General features: G+C 46.4%; 1 protein-coding gene across 1 annotated transcript in view; it reads left to right on the forward strand.

The window, feature by feature from the left end:
* The window catches only part of PARD6G (par-6 family cell polarity regulator gamma), a 90,952-nt gene that overhangs the window by 13,846 nt on the left and 52,172 nt on the right, over positions 1 to 24,934 (forward strand). Inside the window, exon 2 of the mRNA XM_032422797.1 lies at positions 9,632 to 9,854. Within this exon, the coding sequence (XP_032278688.1) occupies positions 9,632 to 9,854 (223 nt within the window). The remainder of the gene's footprint in view (positions 1 to 9,631; positions 9,855 to 24,934) is intronic.

The raw sequence follows: 24,934 nt of genomic DNA on the forward strand, positions 1-24,934 counted from the left end.
CTTGGAGTCGCGCTCTGGTGAAAGGGAGCAGCAAGAGTGAGTGAAGCTTCTCAGACGTTCTTCTCTTTAGAGTCAAGGAAGGGATCTGAGCTGGGAAGCAGGTGGGACGGGGCCTCAGAGCCTCTCGGGAGAGTCCATCTGCCTTCAGCAAGCGTGTGGTGCCTACTGCATGGTCACTAGTGGAGGGCACAGCCTAGTGTCACTGACCCAAGGGCTCCCACCTGATTTATCCCGAGCAGAAGGCAAGTGGTCAGAGCAACCTACTGCCCTTCCTTCCTGGGAAAGTCATTTGGAAACAAGGCCTTTTTTCAGAAACACATTCAGGCAGCCCCTGGGTGTGGTTGAGACCCCGTGAGCCTTTCTGTCTTTAAAATGGACACTTAACGTTGAGCCATCAGAAATATGGTCACAAACTGATTACCATAGAGATTATGTTGTACATGGTTAAAGACCCTTCCAGGTCACCTGTTTACTCACCTGTTTGCAAATAGTGTTGGAACATTGCCTCCTTGGTTTTGATGGTGAAAACATCTTTGTACTGACACCTGGGGGGCGGGGCGGGGGGCGCTGATGTTTGGCTTCAGATCTCACATACACAGGACTGGGCTGGTGTGTGGCATGGGAACTGGTTGTGACTTCATGCTCCTATCTCCTCCTGTGCTCCTGTTTTGACTTAATTCATTGATTAAACGAAAATTTGTGTGTTGGAACTATACTAGTCTAGAACAAGCAGACTCTCATGGGCTGGTACTCCAGTGGTGAGCTGTTTGCTACTGTAACTCATACAGTACTTACAAATTTGTGGCTGCATGGGTTTTGGGAAGAGTCTTAGAAGTGACTCAGTTACTAAGCAAATTTTAACTGGTAAAGACTCTACCTTAATGCCTGGCTCCTGTGCCTGGTGAGTCTGACAATACCCTGTCATGTCCCTGTGGGCCCAGCGACTCAACCTTCCTCACTTCAGGGGCATCGGAGAGTTAGAGGTACCTCCTCCACAAGACCACAAGCATCCAGAAAAAGACTGTTTTCAAAATACAGCAGATAAGTGAAAAAAAGCACAGCATTGACCAGTGTGGATAGTGTGCTATTGTTTGTTTAGAAAAGAAGGAAAATAGATACAGTTCACTTTTAATGCCTTCACATGCTTTTGAAGGGCACATACAACTGAAATCAGTGGTTCCTGTAGGGAGGGGACTGGGTGGCTGGGAGACTTTTTACTGAAAACATTTTGAATTTTGAGCTCTGTGGTTCTATCCCTATTCAAACCATAAAGAAAAACATACCAAACAGTGTGGTTCCAATTCTTTTTTTAAAGCATGCATGTTAGAGGTCTGCAAGAACAGGCCCTCACACACTGCACAGATGTCTCAGTCAGATACCCCTGTGTGGGACCCTCATGAGCCAGCCCAGGTACTAGACCAACTCCAGAACAGGTGAGCTCTCAGCTCCAGATGGCACCTCAGGCATCATACCAGATACTAGACCTTGATTTTCCTCCTTTTTTTTTTTTGTCTTGCATGAATCTTCCTGCTTTCCCCATGGTGGCTATGTTCACAGGCATGTGTGGCCAGCTTTTCTGACTGCTTCAGAGCAAAGACTACCTTGATTTATATGCATAAAAGGAAAGAATGCTTTTTTAAAAGCAGAGTATTTTAAGGAAATGATGAAAGAGGGTAGAAATTCAGAAATAGAGACCTTTGCCCTTCAACTCCCCTTTTTGTGAAAACCACCCTGAAAGAGGAGGTGAGCTGGGGGTGGGGGAAGTTGAGTCAGACACTGTGGCAAAGAGAGACTGTGAGCCACTTATGTTGCCCCCTTGGGTTTGAGCTGCCTACCTCTGTGAGGGGGATGAAGGGGGTAATGCATCTCTCCCAAGTGGCTTGAGATTAAAAATGGAGTATGTGTATCTCCTGCCCCCATGAAACTGTTAGAAACACAAATATGTGTGAGCCTTGAATCCTCAAGTGATGGAAACAGTGATTAATTGCCCCCCCCATCCTCTTTGGGGCATGCAGGGACATCATATGGGGTTCAAGCCCTAAACACCCTCCCTAGCTGGAAAAACAGCAGTGGAAAGGGCCTCAGTGAGAAGAAAGTGCTCAGTTTGATTTTCCTCCTCTTCCCTTTGACTTTAGCCCTAACAGGAGGGATGACATTGAGCCACAGCTGCCTCTTAGTCATCAAAAAATGTGCCGTTTTAGAGTTTTAAAGAAAATAGTACCTGAGCGAGTTTAAGAGGAAAGCTGGGGACCATATTTTCCATTGTAGGAAGAATGACTTTTCGGTTAGCTTGGAGTGGTAGCCGCTTAGTGCCGTAGACATAGAATTGAATCAGAGTCAGGAAATGGGGTCTTATTTCCAGCCTGGAATCCAGGAGCTCTGTGGCCTTGGGCAGATTCTCACCCTCTCTGAGACCCTCAGTATGGATGCTTGGAGAGACACTTCCAATGAGGAAGCTTAAAATTTAATTGTGGACATGAAGACAGCTAACCCAAACAAGCCTTTAGTGCTCTGCAGTGTTCTACACAAAACAGATTTTTTTTTTAACATACAGGAAAGTGTAGAGAGATCTCATTAGGTTTCAAGAAAAAGAAAATTTTACATTTTTAACATTTTTAACCTGGAAAATAAGAAATAATCATGGTAGCGCTAATGGATCATCCTTGAAGTCACATGACATTGAATGATGAAAACAGATTTGTATTGCCAGAGTCCTATGACTCCAGACATATCATTCATATAGAGTTTTAGTTTCTGAATTGGAGAAGAGGGACTGAGGGCCTATTGCAGTTTGGAGCTAGGGTGGAGATGGGTGTGAGGGAAGGCAAGTTCTACCCTGCTCAGAATGCCTGCCCTCTGTCTTTACCAGTTCAACACTGTGGGACCAATTCAAACTGGAAAAGCTTGCCCTACCAGCTTGGACTAAGTCTCGCATCCTGTTTCTGCTCTGCAAGACCCAGCAGTAATGGGGGTGGGGGGGGGGGCTTCCCTGAGTTCTTAAATCTTTATCTTCTAAATTGATGTGTGCTGACAACAGATGCTTGGATACTTGGTCCCTTAGGGTTTCCTGTATGCCTAGAACAAAAGCAGTGCCTGCATTGAACCTGTCCAGTGTCACTCTCTGGGGTTTCCATGTTTCTGAACACAGCTTCCAATCAGCCTTCAATTGGCTATTTGAAAAAATTATTATTTGAGTTGAAACTTAAAAAAAAAAATTACAGCTCTATAAGCTATAATTCATGTGAAATAAAATTCACAACTTTAAAGTATAAATTCAGTAGTTTTTAGTATATTCACAGAGTTGCGCAATCATTACCACTATCTAATTTTGGAACATTTTCTTCACCCCAAAAATAAACCTCCTACCCATTAGCAGCTATTCTCAATTCCTTCTATCCCCAGCCCCTGGCAACCACTAGTCTATTTTCTCTATGACTCCGCCTATCCTGTACCTTGCATGTAAACTGACTCATCCATGAAAAAATCAGTACATGGTCTTATCTTTTGTGTCTGGCATCTTTCACTCAGCATACTGTTTTCAAGGTTCATCTTTATTGTAGGCTATATCTGCACTGCATTTTGGGGGACAACATAAGGCCAGGATCCACTCATGGGAGCCCGGCACTCTCCAGGGAAAGCCAGTGCCCACACCACTGTTACTTCTTCAGACCCCAGTCTTGCTGTGGGGTCAGCGTGCTGGTGTGTACCAAGCACACTGCCTCTGGAGTTGTCTTTTAATCAGAAGAAACAAGTTACAAGCAAGCAAAAATACATTTGACTATCATTTATATATACCTCTGTAGTTACATTTAATAGTGCTCTTGGTTTTTCCTGGATTCAAGTTAATGTATAGTGTCCTTTTATTTCAGCCTGAAAGATAGCTTTAATATTTCTTATAAGGCAGCTCTGCTGGTGGCAAATTCTCCCAGTTCTTGTGTGTTTGGGACTATGTCGTTTCTCCTTCATTTTTGAAGGATAGTTTTGCTGGATGTAGAATTCTCAGTTGACATTCTCCCCCCTCCCCCCCACCACATGTCATCCCACAACATTTTAGTCTTCATGATTTCAGACAGGAAGTCATTCATATTACTGTGGATTCTTTATATGTAAGGAATTGTTCTCCTGCTTTTAAGATTCTCTCTTTGGCTTTAGGTTTTGACAGTTTGACTATGATACTTCTAGGTGTGGATCGCATTGAGTTTATCTTAATTGTAGTTTGGACTTTTGGATATGTAGATTAAATTAATCAGATTTGGGAAGTTATGGACATTGTTTCTTCAAATATTCTTTCTGCCTTTTTCTCTCTAGTTAACCATCCAAAGTAAACATTTAAAAAATCTTTCCCTGAATGAAAAATGTTTCATGCTACACGAGGCAAGTGTAGCATCGGCTTTTTGGCTACTTCTGGCCGTGAATGTCAGCACTGAGAGGCCTTCTCTCAGCAGCAACAGATGGGACTGAGGGCTCTGAAGGCATGCCAGACCCCAGCTCTCTGACTCTCAACAGGGAATGTATTCCCTGGGATGCGTGGTAGCATGCCACAGATCTCTGAGACTGTTCATTTTTCTTCACCCATCCTCATGTTTGCTGATTATTTCTTCAGCCGCCTCTAATTGTCTGTTGAGTCCCTCTAGGGAACGTCTTCACTTCAGTTACTATACTCTTCAACTGCAGAATTTCTGATTCTTTTTTTTAAATGATTTTCATCTCTTTGTTGATAATCTCTGTTTATTGCTTTCATGGTTTCTTTAGCTCTTTAGACATGGTTTCCTTCAATTATTTGAACATAATTATAATAGCTGATCTCAGATCTTTGTCTTGTAAGTGCAGCATCTGAGCCCCCTCAGTGACTGCTTTGGCTGCTTACTTTCCTCTGCACGGAGGCCACTTTTTTGGCTCTTTATGTATCTCATAATTTGGTTGAAAACTAAACATTTTAAATAATATGATGTGATAACTCTGGAAATCAAACCCTTCCCTCTTAAGGGTTTGTGGATGTTGCTGCTTTTTGTTTTAGTGACTTTCCTAGACCAATTCTGTAAAGTGTATTATTTGTCATGTGTGACTACTGTTAGCTTCCTGGTCATCTGGTGATGGAACAGAGATTTCCTTAAATGATTTGAACCAGTAAGTCCCCTAGCCCTTGCTTGGGGGCTGTGTGTGTGTGTTGGGGCATATCTTCAATACTCTAGCCACTTACTCTTTGCTTTAGCCTTCACTTCCTGACTCACAGAATCCCAAGATCAGCCAGGTGGGAGAGATTTTAGCCTTCTCGGGCCTTTCCTGATCACATACACAGCCCTGCATATGTGTGTGGCCGTCTGTATCAGAGGAATGAATCACAGCTTTTCACAGCCTCCTGTGGACATCTTATTCCCCTCCATTTCTTTATTGTAGTACAATACACATCACATAAAATTTGCCACTTAACCATTTTACGTGTGCAGTTCAGTATCCCTAAGTACATTCACAGTGTTTTGCAGCTGTCCCCACCATCTCCAGAACTCTCTTGTCCTGTGAAACCCAAAGTCTATTAAGCAATGACTTCTCAGTTCCCTGCAACCACCGCCTGCCCTCTGTCTCCATGATCTGGTGGCTCCAGGACCTCATACAAGAGGAGTCCCGCGGCGCTGGCTCACGTCACTCGGCGCAGTGTCCTCCAGGCTCAACTGTGTGGCAGCAGGTGCCAGAATATCCCTCCTTTTTAAGGCTGAATAACATTTCATTGTATGGATATATGCCACTTTATACTTAGAAGTTCTCTATATATTCTGAATATTATCCCTTTTACAGGCTTTTATACTCTGTGAATAGTGTCCTTTAAAAAAAAAAAAGATTTTATTTATGAGAGACAGAGAGAGTGGGAGGAGGAGCAGAGGGAGAGGGACAAACAGACTCCATGCTGAACGCAAAGCCCAGGGCAGGGCTTGATCTCAGGACCCTGAGATCATGACCTGAGCCGAAACCAAGAGTCAGGTGCTTAACTGACTGAGCCACCCCTCTGTGGATAATGTCTTGATGCACAAAAGGTGGATTTCCCTAAGTCTAATGTCTATTTCTTCTTTTGTTACCTGTGCTTTGATGTCATATCCAAGAAATCATTGCCAAACCCAGTGTCCTAAAGCTTTTGCCCTAAGTTTTCATCTAAGAATTTTATAGTTTTAGGTCCTACATTTAGGTCATTTACCCATTTGAATGACTCTTGGTAATGGTGTCACATAAGAATCCAACTTCATTGTAATAAAAGCATCTTATTTAAAAAATTAATGGCATGGGGTACTAATCTTATATTTTTACTTCCCCTTTATATCAGATTACACAAGTTTCTTCTAGATGCAATAATTAGCAGGCACAATTCATTGTCATATAATTCTTGATGAACTTACCAGAAACTGAAAAAGTGAATTGTTCCAAGGATTGGGCAGGAAATCTTGCAAGTCCAGTTGTTTCCAGTACTTTGCTTTCAACGGCATTGAAAGTTGTCCTAATTAAATTGTCAGCTAATAGATTATTAAAAATAATTTTAATGATATGATTATTTACTTTTGGCACATTACTTGTCAAGAGTCGGAGAGCTGGGGTCTGGCCTGCCTTCAGAGCCCTCAGTCCCATCTGTTGCTGCTGAGAGAAGGCCTCTCAGTGCTGACATTCACGGCCAGAAGTAGCCAAAAAGCCGATGCTACACTTGCCTCGTGTAGCATGAAACATTTTTCATTCAGGGAAAGATTTTTTAAATGTTTACTTTGGATGTTTAATAATTATGAAATTTTGTAACTGTTCTAATTGTGATTTAATACTTGTAGTGACTCAAGCTAGAACCTTCTTTACTGTAAAAAATCTATTTTATGTTATAGTTTTGGTAAAATACACATACATTAAATTTACCATCTTAGCCAGTTTTTGAGCAGTTTAGCAAGATTGGTTCCATTCACATTGTTGTGAATGTGTTAGGACTCTTTCCATCTTGCAAAATTAGAACTCCATACCCACTGACAGCAATGTAGAAATACTCTCCACAAATAGAGCCTTATGGCGATGTGAAAAAGAAGGTTTAATTCAATTTATCTGTTTTTCTTGCATAGAAGAGTGATAGGGTACTCAAGCATGAATTCTTAGGATAAAATGTTAGGGTTAAATCCTCTTGGGGCGCCTGCTCTAGGTTAGCAGACAAGTTAGCTGCCTCAGACAGTCCACCTTTTCTTCCTTGTGCTCTGACCACAGCCGTGACATTTCCCCTTAGAAGGACCAGGGTCCACAGAATAAAGCAACCCACAGAATGGGAGAAATCACATATCTGTTCAGGGAAACAAGCCAGTCACAAAAAGACATAAACTGAATGATGCCACTTGTATGAAGTACGTAGAGGAGTCACAGTCCTAGATCCTGGAGTAGATGGCGGCGAGGGGCTGGGGGAGGGGCTGGGGCGTCGTGTTTAATGGGGACAGACTCAGTTCACAGGATAAAAAGGCACATGGATGGTGGGGACCTGGCACAGAGGGTAAATTTTATATGTGTATTTTGCCACAATAAAAAAATAGGAAAAATGCTAATATCCCATTTCACTCACTAGTTTCATTAGACACCACCCAACTCTCTTTATGTATTTAATGAAAAGAGGGGTATACAGATAAAAACTAACTGTTCTGGAAGTTAACTTGTATTAGATATGAGATGGCAGAGATGATGGCTATTGTTCAAATAAAGATTCATGATATGCTGACATAACCAAATCTGAAAAAAAATCACATTAAATTTATGTTGTAGGCTTGGGTTCTTGAGTCTTGACAAGTTTTGTGGCCACAGGATGTAGCCCCTGTGTATGAGAGGTTCCGTATTGCTCACCCTGGGCCAGCTCATCCTGCATGCTTGGAATAAATATTGGGAATCTTTATATCGCTTATCTTTAATGCGGGGAGGGATTTCCAGGTTTGCTGTGCCGTGTACCCCCAACGGCAGAGGGATGGGGGAGAGCTTTGCCTTGGCCCCTTGCGCTGAGCTCAGAGCCCTTCCTTCCCTTACCCAGTATGTGGGAGGCAGGCCTTAGGAGTTTTGCTTACGCACTGAAGGTGGCTTTTCCCAAACCAATATTTTGGAATGTCCCACTGTTGTGTGCCTTGAAGTATTTTATTCCTGGGGCAATGCAGGATGGGTGAGGAGTTTGTTTTCTTTTGCTTTTTAAAAAGAGGAATGGAACAGGAGACTCTGGTTCTCAGAGATCTGTGGACGTGGAGATTTGGAGACGGATTCCCTTAAAATCAGTGGTTTACTGTGTGCGGTCCCCAGCCCGACAGCATCAGCTTATCCTGGGAACTTGTTAAAAATGCGAATTCTTGGGCGTCTGGGTGGCTCAGTTGGTTAAGCGACTGCCTTCGGCTCAGGTCATGATCCTGGAGTCCCTGGATCAAGTCCCGCATCAGGCTCCCTGCTCGGCAGGGAGTCTGCTTCTCCCTCTGACCCTCCCCCCTCTCATGTGCTTGCTCTCTCTCATTCTCTCTCTCTCAAATAAATAAATAAAAAATCTTAAAAAAAAAAAAAATGCGAATTCTTGGGCTGGTCTCCAAATCAGCCCAGTCCAGATCTCTGAGGGCCTTCAGGTACTCTGATGCCTGCCCAGTTTGAGAACCACACAAACCCACATGGTTTGAGATGATTTGCCCTTGACTAGTTGACATAATGTCTAGATGATATAATGACTCGTTTAGTATAAACATTAGACGTTTCATTTATGTGTATTTTGGAACCACTATAATTAGTTTTCGGTTATATTGAAGAGCACTGAATCTGTCCTGATGAATAAAAGTCTCTATTGCCAAGTAAGGAACAACAGCATGTCCTAATCCAGAAAACCTTAGGCCAAACCGTGGTGTCCTCAGATCCCAGGATGGTTCAGCCCGTGGGAGGTGACCTAGGGTCCTCTCCCAGCAGAGAACTGCGTGGGCACCTGAGCCAAGGCCAGGGACTGTCAGAAAAGATGGGCCCTGGGCATTCCCTGGGGCAGACAGACTGAATACCATCTTTTGGGGGGAGAAATCTGCTCTGTCTTTTTGGCCAGTACCAGGGCCCTGTCTCCCGAGATTTCTGAAGCCTCCTTTTTACCACCTTCCTTCCTTCCTTCCTTCACTTTTGCTTCCGCTTCTGATCCTTTTGAAGTATAGCCATTTGGTCTTGTAAAAATGCAAATCATATCAAATCAGTTTCTTGCTTAAAATTGTTACAGGACTACCCATTGCTCTTAGGAAAAAGTCCAGAGGTTTCAGCTGGCCCTTGCTTTGCTCCTGCCTCTGAGCATCTGACCCTGCCTCAGGGTTGTTCAGACCCTAACCTGGGCCTGCACAGCCACCCCAGGTGAATACCCTCCCCAAGGCTCCTGTTTCATTTCATCCACCATCCTCGTAATTAATTTTGACATTGCTTTTCCTCTCTAGCCCAAGCTCCAGCACCCGTCCTGTCCTCAGTGTTAGTGGAACTGATTCCCACACTTTTGTCTTTGCACAAGCTCCGTGAGGACAAGGACACTGTCCACCACTGTGTCCCGGGCCTTGTGGATGGCACACACATGTCATTCAGTGAACAAGCCTTATTTTGGTACTTTTATCCACCACTCATTTACTCCCTGTCTCTTGCGTTGTAGTTTGGGGCGGAGTTCCGAAGGTTCTCCTTGGACCGTCAGAAGCCGGGGAAGTTTGAAGACTTCTACAAGCTGGTCGTGCACACGCACCACATCTCCAACACTGATGTGACCATCGGCTATGCGGACGTGCACGGGGACCTGCTGCCCATCAACAACGATGACAACTTCTGCAAGGCGGTCTCGAGCGCAAACCCTCTGCTCCGGGTCTTCATCCAGAAACGAGGTACTGGGGGGTGCTGCTCAGTGCCCATCACACACATGCAGCTCCCACTGTCGTCTGTCAGGACAGAGCCATAGGGTTCTCGTTTCTAGGCTCTGGGGCAGGTGAAAGAAAGTAATGTTTATTTGCTCAACATTAATTTATTAGAAAGGCTTAAAAAATTTAAAATGCATTTTCCATCTTCAGTAGTATTGACTTCTGATCTTTTAATACTGAGGAAAAAATAATATTGATGCTTTCATATTTTAACTGGAAGTAAGGGAGTTCACTAACAAAAAGGCATTAGCCAGTAACCAAAGAATGAAGCTTGTGGTTGCTAGTGTGTGTTTTCCACTGTCTTTTTAGGATTGGAAAATGATGCTAGCTTTAAATTATAACTTTGGTTAACTTTTCACTCTGAGGGCCTAGCTTTGCTGTAACAGTTATCATTTTATGGGAAAATAAGCTGCTAATGTAGGTTAATGGTTGAAAGGGAGGGTGCCCTGCTGTTGAGTCAAAGTGGGTCCTTGTGCTGCTCACTTCTCAGAACTGCATCTTTTCATCTCTAAACTTGGGTGAATCTTCACATTTCACAATAAAATACTGAAGGGAAGAGCCGCCTGTAGGTGAGGCTTGACGTTTGGAAAATGGCATTTCCTGGTTGACTGGGTCATGACTGGACCTTCTGTGCCCATAGTGAGCGCACTGGCTGCCTGCACGGGGCAGAGCAGCCTCGGGGACACTCGCAGAGTGACAGCTACAGCTCACGGTGGGGGGGCGGGTTGCTGAGCACACACCGGGGGCAGTAGCCACAGTGTTTGGGGCAGGAGGAGGTGTGGGGCCAGGTGCCTGGTTCTAAAGGCAGGCAGATGCCGCAGTCCCTCCTGCACATGAGGGCCGTCTGAACATACATGCCCCTCAGGTCATCCTGAGATAAATAGGCAACACTTGCAGGTGCCCAGAGCGCTGGCCGGCAGTCCGTGCTCTTTGAGTTTTGTTTGTGGTGATGGAAGGGAACGCGTAGAGAGGGACCGCAGGAGATCCGCTGACCTCCCTTTCTGACTGGTCCTCTGGCGCAAGATCAGACAGCTTTGCATCTGCGGTCTTGCTGAGCTCGGTGTCCTGCTGATGGTACTGAGAAGCCCGCACAGCTGTCACTTCCTCACAGTGACGTCTGCTTCGTCCCCGGCCCCCCGTGCTGCTGGGCATGTGCATGCTCTGCTGCCTCTGCGTGGCCCCTGGCTCGGCCATAGCCTTCGGTGTCCTCCTGTTCTTGTCCCCCTTCCCTGTGGCCACACCGGCAGCCTCCTGCCCCGCCTGGAACCCTTTGCCACTCACATCGCTCCCGTGTTTGTTCATACACCACCCTCTCAGGGCAGCCTGGTCTCAAGCTGCTCTGCCTCGTTACCTCATGTTCCCTCAGCCCATTCTCTGTCCTGTTCTTCTGCTTCCCTGTATTGTGTTTATCAGTTGTTCTCCAGGCGCCAAACCCCACGTTCCACCGCTCTGCCCTGGCCGTCCAAGGTCATGGTGTTTGCTCACAAGGTGGGTGTGGAGCAGCGTGTGAGCTACAGATCTGCACACAGGCTTTGTCGTCTGCCACACAGGCTCGGCTCGTGCGTGCGGGGCTGGGGACCGAGGCCCTACCGAGGCCACTCCTCTCTCTTGAGTGCTGGTGGCACTAGGTGCCCCATGCTGCTGATTCACCGAAGCTGAGATGACCCAGGAAGCTCCGGGTTTTGTGTGTTTGCAAGTGGGAGCGTGTTAACTTCCCACCGGAAGGTCAGATGCCTTCGCTTCTTTTCAGCCTGTTGCTGAGGCCCTGCATCTTGTCTCAGTTGTTTACTGTCCCTTCTCCACTGTCCTCAGAGAAATAGCCCAAAGTTTAACTGGCTGGCTTAGGGTTTCTGAACCCCCAGGGTTTCCAGTGTGAGCATGTTCCCTGCAACCCCTGCCTTTCTCTGTCATGTGACAGCAAGGAGCCTGGGGGTACCTCAGTTCAGACCCTACCTCCAGCCCCTTGTCACTGGCTCTGTGACCAACTGATCCTTAATGTTCTGGTCTGTAAAATGAGACAGCAGTGCCCACCTCAGGTAGCTGTCAGACTTAAATAGGAAAGTGCCCCTAACTTTCACAAAGCCCAGCCTCATGATCCCATCAGTGGGGAGACTGGGGCTCTGTTCTCGCCATCCTCAAGGGACGGTCACTGTAAATGCTGGTCCAGGTGGGAGAGGCAGGGACAGTTGTGTTTCTGTGGATGGTAGGAAGCAGGCGCCATCTTGACGCCCTCTGTGTTCAGGACGGACTTGATAACCGTGGGAGTGTCCATCCGCGGGCAGGGCATTGCTAAGGCTGCCCTGGGAGGTGACACCCAAGTCCCACGTCCTTTTCCTACAGCACGAGTTCTGAGATGTCAGTCACATAATGCCGTTTTCATGGCTTGACTGTGGCCACACCCACTCTGTCCTTCACTTACTAACTTTATGAACCTTGATGTGTCCTTTAAGAGAAAACTATATTACTACCCCAAGTGAAGAGTCATCAGTCTTCTAACAGATGTTGAAGTAAACCCACAGTTAGGTTTAGGAAAAATACTTTGTTTGCCTCTTACTAATCTCTTCCCCCAAACCTACCTAGATATCACAGTAAAACTCCAGACCAATGTCCCTTCACCAAAGCACCAGGATGTGGGACTCATCTTCCCCCACCAGAACTTGTGCAGGGCTGCTCACGGCAGTACTGTCTGCAATGGCCGCAGACCGGCAAGTGGACAGACTAGATGTGCCGTGGGACAGGACTGAGGGGCCGAAGGGTCACAGACACAGCATGCAGGTACCTTGGAAAGAATGGGAGATGAGAGCACCCGGGCATACAGGCCGCTGTCGTGGGGCTCCCTTCACAGTCTGTCCTCCAAGGTGAAGTCGCTCACATTTGTTTGTCGCCCAAAATTGATACTCCAGGCCCTTGGCAGGCCATTCGCTGACGTGCAGAGCGGGGAAGGGTCAGCTGCCAATGCAGCTGAGATCAGAAAGGGCACCGCTCCACCTTCCTGCTTCTGCTCTCAGGCTGAAAAACGTGTCCTTTTCACAGTCCATGCAGTGTCCTATTTGTCACTTTTTCTGCGTATTCTTTTTTTAAATTGTGGTAAAATACATATGACATTAAATTTGCCATTGTACTGTTCAGGGGCGTTAATACATTCATAGTGATGTACAACCATCACCACCCTCTGTCTCCATAATGCTTTTCATCTTGTAAAACTGAGTCACTCTTTTAACTAACTCCCCATGCTGCCCGGCACCCGCCACCCTACTTTGTGTCTGTATGGTTGTGACCCCTCTAAGAAACTCATAAAAGTGGAATCCCATAGTATTTGTCTCTGTGACTGGCTTGTTTCACTGAACACAGTGTCCTCAAGGTTCATCCGTGTTGTATCATATTGCACAATTTCCTTCCTTTGTAAGATTGAATACTATTCTTTTGTGTGGACAGAGCACATTTTGTTCATCATTCATCCATCAGTGAACGTGGGGGTTTCTTCCACATTTTAGCTATTGTGAATAATGCAGCTATGAACGTGAGACAAATATCTTTTTGAGACCCTCTTTTCAACTCTTTTGGGTATATACCCTGTGGTATATATATAGCTGCTTCATATGGTAATTCTGTTTTTAACTTTTTGAAGAACTGTCATATTGTTTTCCACAGTGGCTGCACCATTTTGCATTCCCCCCAACTGTGCACAGGGGTCCAGTTTCTCCACATCCTTACCAACACCTGTTGTTTTCTGGATTTTCTTTTTATCTTTTTTCTTTTTATCCCCCCAACACGGGACTTGAACTCACAACCCCGAGGTGAAGACCTGAGCTGAGATCAAGAGTCGGACACCTAACCAGCTGAGCCACCCAGGTGCCCCTCTGATTTTTCAGTAGTAGCCATCACAATGGGTATGAGGTGGGATCTCGTATTTTTGATTTCTAAGTCCCTAATATTTAGTGATGTCGAGTATATTTTCAGTGCCTAATGGCCACTTGTACAACTTCTTTGGAGAGACATCTGTTCAAGTTCTTTGCCCATATTTGCACCAGATTCTCTTTGGTTGGTGAGCTTCAGGAGTTCTTTATATTCTGGATGTTAATCCCTTATCAGATATATGACTCACAAGTATTTTCTCTCATTCTGTGGGTTGCCTTTTTCCTCTGTGATTGGGTCTTTTGATGTACAACATTTGTAATTTTGTACAAAGTCAAATTTGTCAATGTTTTCTTTTGTTAACTGTGCCTTTGGTGTTGAATCCAAGAAATCGCTGCCAAATCCAATGTCCTGAGGCATTTGTCCTAAGTATTCTTCCAAGGGTTTTATAGTTTTAGGTCTTACATTTAGGTTTTTAGCTTTTATAATTGGCCACGTGTTAGCCTTCCCTGAGACCTTACTCCGTGCATGGCTCCCTGCTATTGTCTCCAGTCCTTCTCTTGTGCCTGTCGGACTCCTGGGAGCAGCTCTTGCAGGAAAGGTCCAGTGGTCACCGACTGCCACAGCTTTTGTTTGTCTAGCAATGACTTGATTTCTCTCTCACTTTGCAGCACAGTTTTGCTGGATATAGGATTCTCGGTTTTTCTTCTTATAGCTCTTCTTATAGCTCTGACCATATTGGTGCACTTTCTCTGAAATCCAAAGTTTCTGATGAAGAATCTGCAGATAATCATACTGAGGATCCCTTGGATGTGATGAGTCTCTTCTCTTTTGCTGTTTTCACGGTTCTCTCTTTGTCTTTTGAAAGTCTGATTATAATGCATCTCCGAGTGGGTCTCTCTGACTTCATCTGACTTGGAATTTGCTGAGCGTCTTGAAGGTTTTGAAGGAAGGTTTTCGGCCATTATTTCTTCAAATATTCTCTCTGTCCCTTTCTCCTCCTTAGACTCCCACAGTGTGAATGCTGGTGCTCTTGATGGTGTCCCACAGGCCCCTTAGGCTCTGTTTGTTTTTTTCATGTACTTTGTATTCCAAAGTGTTAATCATTTCCACTGTCCTGTCTTCAAGTTCACTGATATTTCTTCTGTCAGCTCAAATCTGTTTTGAATCCCTCTAGTGAGTTTTTCATCTCAGTTACTGTACTTCCAGCTCCAGAACTTCTTTTTTTTTTATTATATTCATTTAGCCAGCATATAGTACATCATTAGTTTCTGATGTAGTGTTCAATGATTCATTGGTTGTTATAACACCCAGAACTTCTTTTGGGTTTCTTTTCTGGTTTTCTACTTCTTTATTGATATTTCCATTTTTCTCATAGTTTTTTTTTCATGATTTTATCCACATCTTCCTCTAGTTCTTTGAGCGTCTTTAAGACAGCTGCTTTAAAGTCTGTCTAGTAGATCTGACCTCAGGTCTTTTTTAGGGACAGATTCTGTTGAGTTCTCTTTTTCCTTTCAGTGGGCCAGACTCTCCTGTTTCCTTCTGTGCCTTGTGATTTTTTGGCTGACCACCGGACATTCGAATCTCATGACGTGGTAACTCTGGAAATCAGATTCTCCCCCTTCCCCGGGGTTTGCTGTTTGGTTGTCATCGTTCTTTTGATGGTTGCGGGCTGTCTCTGTGCCGAGGACCAGCCTGAGGTGTAAACTGAATGTCCTCTCAGGTCTTTTCTGAGCCTTTCCTTGGGCACGCGCGGTCCCTTCCTAATTTCCCACGTATGAAGCTCTTTTTGAATGTCCTACTGTGTGGCTCCCAAAAGGGGAAAAGTGAGAAGCAAAAGGGGGACAAGGGGACCCTCGCCCTTCCAATGCCCTTGGAGTCACTGGAGCTGGAGTGCCGACAGCAACGGCCGCCAGGCTCTGTGTCTGCACCTGTGTGATCAGAAGCAGCCGGCGGTGGTCAGAGCTTAGACTCCTGCTCTTTGGAGGACGGGGTGCTTCTTGCCCACCTGGCGTCTGCAGGCTGCCCCAGAAACACGTGCACGGCTGCCTGCCGCACGGCTGGGTAGCTGCTCTGTGCTGGGAGCTAGAAGAGACCGAAACTGACCACTTCTCCTGGACAGCTGCAAGCCTTCAGCCGACTCTGCAGTCCCCAGATAGTCCCATCAGACAGATTCTGCCGTGTGGTCGTTGCCCGGTGGGGAGAGATTCCTGGTGCTCCCTGCTCTGCCCTCTTCCCAGGAGCCGCCTGTGCTTTTCTTATGATGTCACTGATGAAAATGACCCCAAGCATAGTGCAGAAGTGCTGTTGAATTTTCCTCAGTGCAAGAGGGATGCGCTGTGCTTTATGTAGAAAATGCTCTTGGCTGTGAGTTCAACATTATGAATTGGTAATGTCTTTAAATAGAAACACATATAGCACAAAGGTTTGTATTGCTCGGTGGATAAAAACATGATTAAGAGGCTCACAGGACCCTAATCCTGTATTTTCCCAGGAGCCATGGTTCAGTGTTCAAGGAGACTTTATGGAACATAACTACCATGAATAATGAAAATCAACTCTGTATGAGAAGTCCAGAATGGGAAAATCCATAGAGACAAAAACAGATTCATGGTTGCTAGGGGGAGGGGTATTGGGAGGTTAGGGTTTCTTTACTGAACAGTGGAAATATTCTGGAATTCAATAGTGGTGTTGATTACAGGGCTTTGTAAATATACTCATAACCATTGAATTATACTCTTTAAGTGGGTAGATGTTATGGTATGTAAATTATGTTTCAATAAATAAATTATATCTCAGTATCTCTGTTTGAAAAGTATGAGATTTAAACCAGACTCTCCTGGATCTGAGCTTCAACCCTGGGTGATGTCATTTGGGCTCATATTTAGCCTTTATTTCCAAAATTCAACCATTTTCAATAGGTGTGAATACTTGCACTTTTTAATTAATTTCTTTGGCATCAAAACTCAAGACAGTGCTCAGGACCCTACATTTGGCTCCTGAGGGGCTTCTGTCTTGGGTCCATTGATAAACTTATTAGGAATGTAACTGACACTGCACAGCAGGATTAGCAGGACCCACCACTTCGTTGCCAGTAGAAACCACAGATATTTTCATGTGGTGTGTTCATGTGTTCCTTGTAGCCAGATGTCTTACACATCATTTGCAGTAATCATTATTTTAAAACAGCGGTACAGATTGTTATTTAATGCACTAGTATGAAAGCACACATGTGTTGTATCACGTATTTGTTGTAGAATTTTGATTGTCTTCAAAATAACTAATTTCCTTTGTAAATACATGTATTTTACTTAATGCCTTTAAGAATGTTATTCTGAGAAGCAGTTTCCCAGCATCATCAGATTGCTGAGGGTCCTTGGAGCACTCGGGGTTAAGAACCCAGTTCTGGATAGTCTGCACTGGGGAGCTCAGATGACAGGCCCGGAATGCCTCAGATTTTTGTCCCCCTGGGACTGAGTCAGGGACATCTTCTTAGGGTGTTAGATGGTATTTCTGTCCTGGCTGTGGACCATGCCTTTGGCCTTCACATATCCAGGCTTCTCTCTTCCAGCATTTACTAGGCTTCTGCAATCCTCTGTCTGGGGCTGGACTCCTGCTAAAAACTGTGGCATCTCTCCGTGTGTCTATAACAGATGTCATTATGGCTTTCACTTTAATGCTTTGCCCATTAAATAAGTTACAGAATCAAGTAGTCACAGTGGGAGAATCTGGACTCAAACTTGGATAGCAGACTCAGCCAGTGTTGAGGAACCACTTTCTCTGTCCCCTGCATGCTCCTCTGGTCCTCCCTAAGGACACAGAAACATTTTGGAAAGCTGGCCCAAACCAGAGAATGCAGACAAGACCAGCAGAGATACTCAGAGTATCTCTATTTTTAGCAGAATAAACAGGAAGTGCAAACACTAACTTTTCACCACTTATCCATCAAATAAACCCCTCCAATATCAGCATTCCTAGCACTCTTGTTATTTAAGAGATGGGCCTTTTTGCCTCCCAGGCCCCAGCCCAGAACTAGAGGTGGAATCCTAGTTGAATTTTGATTGCTATTTTGTCCCTCAGGTGATTAGCATCTCCAGATGTCACGGGAGGGTTGTGAGGACTTAATTGTCCCACAAGATTTTCAGCACAATTAGAGTATTCTGAAATATTTACTTTTAAAGGAAACATAAATGCTGCATATTTCCATGTGTCTGGTAACTGTTTTTGGTTTTCTGGCACTCTTCTCGGTACCTAGAATGAGGAAGACACATATGTCTGATTTATCAGAAGTTGCTTGATTGGAGATGGTGGGGAGGTATTTGCTTATGATGTCACTTAAGTGAGTTGCCAGAAAAAGTGATTACGGGATGTTCTTCAAAGTAAAATGTATATAATCATTGAGAATTTGGTTATACACACTGGCAGAATCTTACAAATCCTGCTGATGACTGCTCTTCTCAGATTCTTCATTCAGTAGCTGGAGGTGTGTTTGGTTTTAGGTTGGGGTTCACTACTCAGCAGGAAGCACTCAGTGTCTTTGACTTTTTTTTTTTTTTAAGATTTTATTTATTTGACAGAGTGAGAGAACACAAGTAGGCAGAGCGGCAGGCAGAGAGAGAGGGAGAAGCAGGCTCCCCGCCAAGCAGGGAGCCCGATGCGGGGCTCGATCCCAGGACCCTGGGATCATGACCTGAGCCGAAGGCAGACGCCCAACCGACTGAGCCACCCAGGTGCCCCTTTCTTTTTTTTTTTTTTTTGGTGCAAAAAGTTCCTTTTATTATAGCACTGTGACAGGACCCATGGGCAAAAAGAGCTGCACTCAGTGTCTCTGACTTTTTAAGCTGCTATAATTCTCTTTCCTCAGACACTGCCCCGGGTTTGAGGCTGCATGTGTTGAGGCAGGGGAAAGTATAGTTTTGCTGAATTAACCTTATCTATGTCCCTGTGCTTGTAGGAACAGATGTGACACCCCTCTGTTGTGGGAGCTTTTTCATGAGACACATTTGCTTCTTGAATTGCCACTGATTTCTGAAAGTTTGCATATTTGGAGAATTTCTTTTTTTTTTTTTTTAATTGAAAGAAAGGGCACACACTCTCCCACTGCTCCACCGTGGGAACATGCAGAAAACAAAATGCCTGAAGCCCGCATTCACCCCTGGAGTGGGAGTGGATGGGGGGAGAGAATGTGCTGATGTAGCTCATTAAAAAGAAAACAAAGCCAGAGCCACCCACCATCCAGAAGAATCCAGGGGCTGGTCCTGAAAAGGCTAGCCATCTGTGCAGGGAGTCGGAAACCACGAGGTCATCGGCATCCCCTGGACGTGGCACAGTGCACCTGTGCCCCGGGTCTGCCTCTCCCCCTAGCTGAGCCTGTGGGAGGGAGGGAGAATGCCCCGTCCCAGAGAACACCTCGTACGTGAATGGTGAGATGGAATGGGATTCTACTCTTTTCTAGTTCATATTCTAGTCCTACTTTTTCATATTCAAGCCCATGGTATGCTTATGATTTGGACTCATGCTTTTTAAAACTCTAATATATCATAAGCATATCCTGTCATTAAACTCTTTGTAAGCCTTTTTGTTTTTATTTTTTATTTTTTTAAAAGATTTTTATTTATTTATTTGACAGAGAGAGACACAGCAAGAGAGGGAACACAAGCAGGGGCAGAGGGAGAGGGAGAAGTAGGCTTCCCGCGGAGCAGGGAGCCCGATGCGGGGCTCGATCCCAGGACCCTGGGATCATGACCTGAGCCCAAGGCAGACGCTTAACGACTGAGCCACCCAGGCTCCCAGCCTTTTTGTTTTTAAAAAGTCTTTTCTGCTTATGACATATTTGTAAAAGAAAATTCAAACAATGTGGAAATAACTCCACCACCCCAAGGTAACCACATTAGCATTTTGGTGAGCCCTTTCCAGACTGCTTCATATAGATAAATCAGTTGAACATAGCTTTTTCATAAATAGGGTAATAAAACACATACACTTTTAAATTAATTTTAATCTTTAGACATTATATCAAGCTAGCATTGTATTTTTGACTTTTTGTAGATGTGTGTAGATACACACTAGCCTTTTAGCATATCTCAGTTATATAAATGTAACAATATGTAACCAATTCCTTATTTTATATTTAAACTGGTCCAACTTTTTATTTTTATAAACCGTGTTGTGCACTTTTACATATGTGTCAGGTTATTTCTTTGGGGTGAATTAACAGAAAAGTCTTGCTAGGTTAAAAACCATGCGTACTTTGGACTAAGATACATACTGCCAGTGGTCTTTTCAGCAGGGCATTCGAATGACATTTGAATGGAATCTTTTTAAACACATCTTTAAAAACTGTCCTTGTGTGGCATGAAAACTCATGAGCTTTGAATCTATCCTCTTTGAATTCTGCAGTGAAAGCCAGTGAGGGTCTGGCCAGAAGTGTGGGCTGTGGGCTGCCCTCCTGTTAGGACAGCACCCAGCTTGGGACCCTGCAAGTCTGGGACCTCAGCTGGGACCTCAGGGGGCAGTTATCCTACTCCAAACACCTGGTGTCTTATGTCCTGAGTTTAGGAAGCTCCTCTCAGCCTGGCCTTGCTGGGTGGGAGCTGCAGACCCCTGGAGCTGAAATTTAAAGTGGAGATGGTGGTTGGTTCACGAGCCACACTGTCCCTGCTGTAGCTTCTGTGGAGGCCAGAGTGTTGTTTGGCCGGAGGTGACCATCTCACTGTTTCTTTTCCATCATCTTACAGTGGCTGATCATAGGGTGATTAACATGTTTATATTTAAGCCAGTTCTCAAAGAGTATGAGCTCAAGGATGTCCCATTTGAGAGGGAAAAGGCCAAGCATGGAGGCACAGCGTGGGGCTTTCTTTTCACGGTTAAGCTGACAATCCTGAGCTGAGTGATTGGTTGTCAGGCTGCCTGTGTTGGCAGGATTTCTCTTTGAAACAAATCTTTTTAAACAAAAAGCAGCATACTCCTCAGATAATATAACAGGGCTGTGTTTCTGTTTCCAGGGTGGGTTAGGGTTATGTGCCCTCACCTATTTTTAGAAGAAAGGCCCTTTGGATGGCTTGCCTGGTAAGCTGCACGCCCTACACCCCAGCCTCCTCCGTGTGCCTGGCTGTTTGGAAGCTGTCAGAGCTGGACCCAGGCGCTTCCCATGGGAGGTGCCCACCTGACCACACAAGCCCGCACACTGGCCACTCCTTCCTGGATTCACTAGATCTCGTGCTTTCCTCAGGCACCATGGCAAGCAGATTGGAGACTTCCCACCGGCTGAGTGCAGGTGTCTACTAGGGGCCGTGGGGGTGTGTAACAGAGCCCTAGAAATGGGCCTAGTCCCACAGGGGCATGCAGGTTGTGTTGGGTGATGGAGAGCCATGGGAAGGATTCGCAGGGCCTCCGTGGGACCTGACAGAGGTGTTGCAGTAGGTGGTGGTTTATGGGAAACCTGCCGAGCTGCCTTCTCCAAAGCCAGATGATAACCACGTGCTCCTGCATGTCCTGGACCACACGCTCTGGGGGCAGAAGTGTCTTTGGAAGTGTCTCCCTCAGCCAGGACCTAGGTTCACTTGGGACCTAGTTGTCTAGAATGGATGGAATTGAAATCTGATGTGCTGTTTATCAAACATTGCAAAAAGCTGACAGTATGAGAAATGCCAGCCCCCTTGGGCCTTTGTGAGCAAGGGGTTACATTTGAACTTTCTTGGTGGTTTTGGGGGATTGGCAGCCACAGGTATCAGCACAAGGAATTTGGAGGGATGGTCTGGCCTCTGGTACCTTCTGAAAGTCAGGTTCTTGCTCTTCCCCGTTGACCTGGATGACGGTACCTAGGGAGGTCAGCCAGCCCTAATTTTGCACCATACATTATAGAGCCTTCCGCTGAGGATTCAGCTTCTAGGATATCACTCATAATGGTTACAGAATGACTAGCTCTTTGCTAATTTCCTCGTTTAGCTAACCCAGTACATGGATGCGCTCATCTCAGTTTGTGTGGTTGTGCTTCTGCTCCTCAGGTTAGCACCCCATTACCAGCACCCACGGGTTGGGCAGTTACAGGCTCACCTCACGTATGGGCTTCGGGAACCCCACATGCTGCCCAGGAAAACAGTGACCACCTAGGTGAGTGTGCTGTGAGAGCCCTGACGAAGGTCCAGGGGGCTTCATGAGGAGGTGGTGCCAGGCCAAGCACTAACAGGCACGCTGAAAAGTGTGTGTGAAGACCCGGGAGAAGCACAAGGTTGGGGGCTCAGTCTAGAAGTGCCAGGCTCAAGTGAGCAATGGGAAGAGACGGTGGGAGGGCCCCAGGGGGCTGGCGAGCCCCCAAAGAGCCTGATGATTGTTTCCTTGCCTGCAAACAGTAGGTGTACACTAATGAGCTGGGGACTACCTTAGGAAGCCCCTGGCAGAGGACACCATCAGCCAAGAGACCCTGCACAGAACGGGCAGATAGGCGGAGAGGACATGTAGGGAAAGCACCCAAAGTGACGTACAAGCTCTGTGACCAGTCGCGTATCTCACGGGGAATCGGTACTCAGATTACCTTGAGCTGAGACGTGTTTTAGCGTGTTTATGAAGTGGCTGGCTAAAATGTCCTGTGTAAGTGAGGAGTAGTTGATGGATATTCATGTTAAATTGTGTTCTCTTCAGCATTTTGCACTGGAAGCATCTTTGCTAGAAAAAGGTACCAGGATACTGAACACAGTTAAGCTCTTCCTCTGAGCCAAAAGCTAGCCCACCGAATCTACACCTAAGTTGTGGCCTTAGGGTAACCAAGCTGGGTACGCTACTTACAGCCCTGTTACTAGTCATTTTGAACCCAATCAAATGCCATTCCATTTGGACAAAAATCTTTTTAGGAAGGAATGAGGTTGCTGAAGAGAGCTTGTAGTTACCATTGGCCCGGGAGGGCCCCACAAGGGAGGGATCGGACCCTGGGTGCGGCCCACCCAGAAACGCACGTGGACGCTCCTGGGACAGGCTCCACCCGCCCTGTGTAGCCATGTCTTTCTTATTCCAGAGGGCAGGTGTGGGAGGCCCGAAGACCGTGGAAATCCAGGGGGGCTTGCCGAAAGCCCACACTCCAGCTGAGATCTGTCCTCAGCAGGGTTCCCAGGGAAGAGAAGGGTATTGTCTCCCATTGGCAGTTGGGCAGGAAAGGGGATGCTGTGTTTTAGAAATGGTTTCCAAAGCCCTGAAGGAAATTACTAGGGTGCCCCCTCCATCCTAGGCCCTTGGACTCACAGCTCGTTTGTTCCTTCCCAAATGCTGGCCTGTTTCCCTACTTCCAGCACCATTATTCCAGGCTTACCCCCTTCTGTGTGTCTCTGCGGCTCCACTGGACGGGCCGTGCTGGACAGAACACACCAACAAATGGTTTACCTGCACTAGTTTGGAGTCCAGAGATATAAAAATTTCCACTGTGAACTTTTCTCTCCCAGAAGCGTAAGCAAGACTTGGATTTCCTCCTGCACAGTGGTTTGTCTTCCTGTTTTTGCCCGGTATCTCTATTTTCCACCCTGTCCTGTGGGAAAATGATTCAGCACGGAGGCCACCAGCCACAGCACATCCCCCGGCACCCCAGGTCTTCTCCCAAGCCCTGAGCCATTCTGTGGCGTTCGACACATGCAGACAGAGTTGGGACGAGGCCGACAGTTGGGTTGGGGAGCGTGGGTGCAGCATGCGCCCCCTTGGCCCGCCCAGCCCCACCCCTGCCAGGTTGGGAGTGCTGCGCGTTGTTAGACTGTGAAGGGCATTGTTACCACAGTGTGTACTGACCAATGATAAAGGCTAATTTTTTTTATTTTGGAAAAACATCCATAACATAAAATTTACCATTTTAACCACTTTTAAGTGTACAGTAGAGTCAAGTACATTCACATTGTTGTGCGGTCACCACCCATCTCCTGAACCTTTCCAGCCTCCCCGTTGAAACTGTACCTATTAAAACCTTATGTGTTGGGTGAGTTCAAGTCACACTCTGCTTGGATACATTCCTACAACACATCCACGTTTGTCTGATGTCTGTCTATCATCTTGTTAGAAATTTCAAATCAGAAGGTGAGAAAATATGCTTTTTCCAAAAGCACCTTGTCACCTGCTGCCGAGTCTCTGAGTCCCTGGAGAGGCCCGGGACTTCCCCAGGGGCAGTGTCTGGCCAGCCCTCCTCCCTCCGGTTGCTCACACCTGAGTCTCAGGCAGTGACCACGTGGGGACCTGAGGCGGCAGTGACGGCTGTGTTTCTTGGATTTTAGATTGCGTGTTGTGAGTCTCAAGTCACCCCAGGAAGAAGCACCTCCCAGACCCTCCGGACATACCAGGGCATCAGCGGTGGTGACTCAGAAGAGTCTGTCACCCTACCCTTGTCTGCCACCTGCTTGGGACCCTCTGCACTGTGAGGAGTCCAGGTTGGGAAGTGTGTCGTCTTGGGATGGCAGCCTCTGTGTTGCCTTTATGTGTTGGGGCGGGAGACCCCTGACAGCTCTGGGGCCTTCTCTGCCAGTCTGCCAACAAAACGCTGCAGATGCGCTTCCCTCTGGACATGTCTCCTTCCATCTCTCAGATGCCCAGCTCTGCAGCTCCCTCCCTGTTGCTAATAAGCCCAGAGGCTGTGCTGACAGAGCTAAGTGCAGGAAAATGGCGAGGTTTGGGGCCAGTGACCATCCTTGCCTCCATCCTGCCTGCCTTCCTTGGCATTGCTGGACTGCCATGCGTCAGAGCAGCTTGGGTCTGCTCTCCCCTCAGCCTTGGCCCACTCTGGGCTTCGGTTGGGGTGGACGTTTGGTTGAGGCCTCTCCATGGGCCCCTGCCCATCCCTGTGTGACCTCAGTGGAGAGGTCAGATTCAGAGACCACCAAGAAAGCCTGAGTCGATACTGCTTGCCTGCAGGAGCACCTGCCCTGGGACAGGGCGCTTTGTTGGCGTCTGTCCTTAGAGTGCCCTCTCACCTTTGACCTGAGCACCTCCTAGGACTCTCCAGCTTCCCTCAGTGATTGGACAGAGGGGCTTTGTCCCAGAGCATGCACTTTCAGTGTTCAGAGTCACCAGCAGGGCAGATTCAGAGACCTTTGACCAACTTCAGGATCTGGGGTTTGGGGTACTGGTTTGGCAGCATGAGGAGGTGAACCCCCACCTGGACCGGGATTTCCTAATGTAAACTATGTCGCTAGCCGATGACTCTTCTGGGTGCCCCCCCAACCCAG

The sequence above is a fragment of the Phoca vitulina genome, unplaced genomic scaffold (assembly GCF_004348235.1).
Source record: "Phoca vitulina isolate PV1807 unplaced genomic scaffold, GSC_HSeal_1.0 scaffold27, whole genome shotgun sequence".
NCBI classification, from domain to species: domain Eukaryota; kingdom Metazoa; phylum Chordata; class Mammalia; order Carnivora; family Phocidae; genus Phoca; species Phoca vitulina.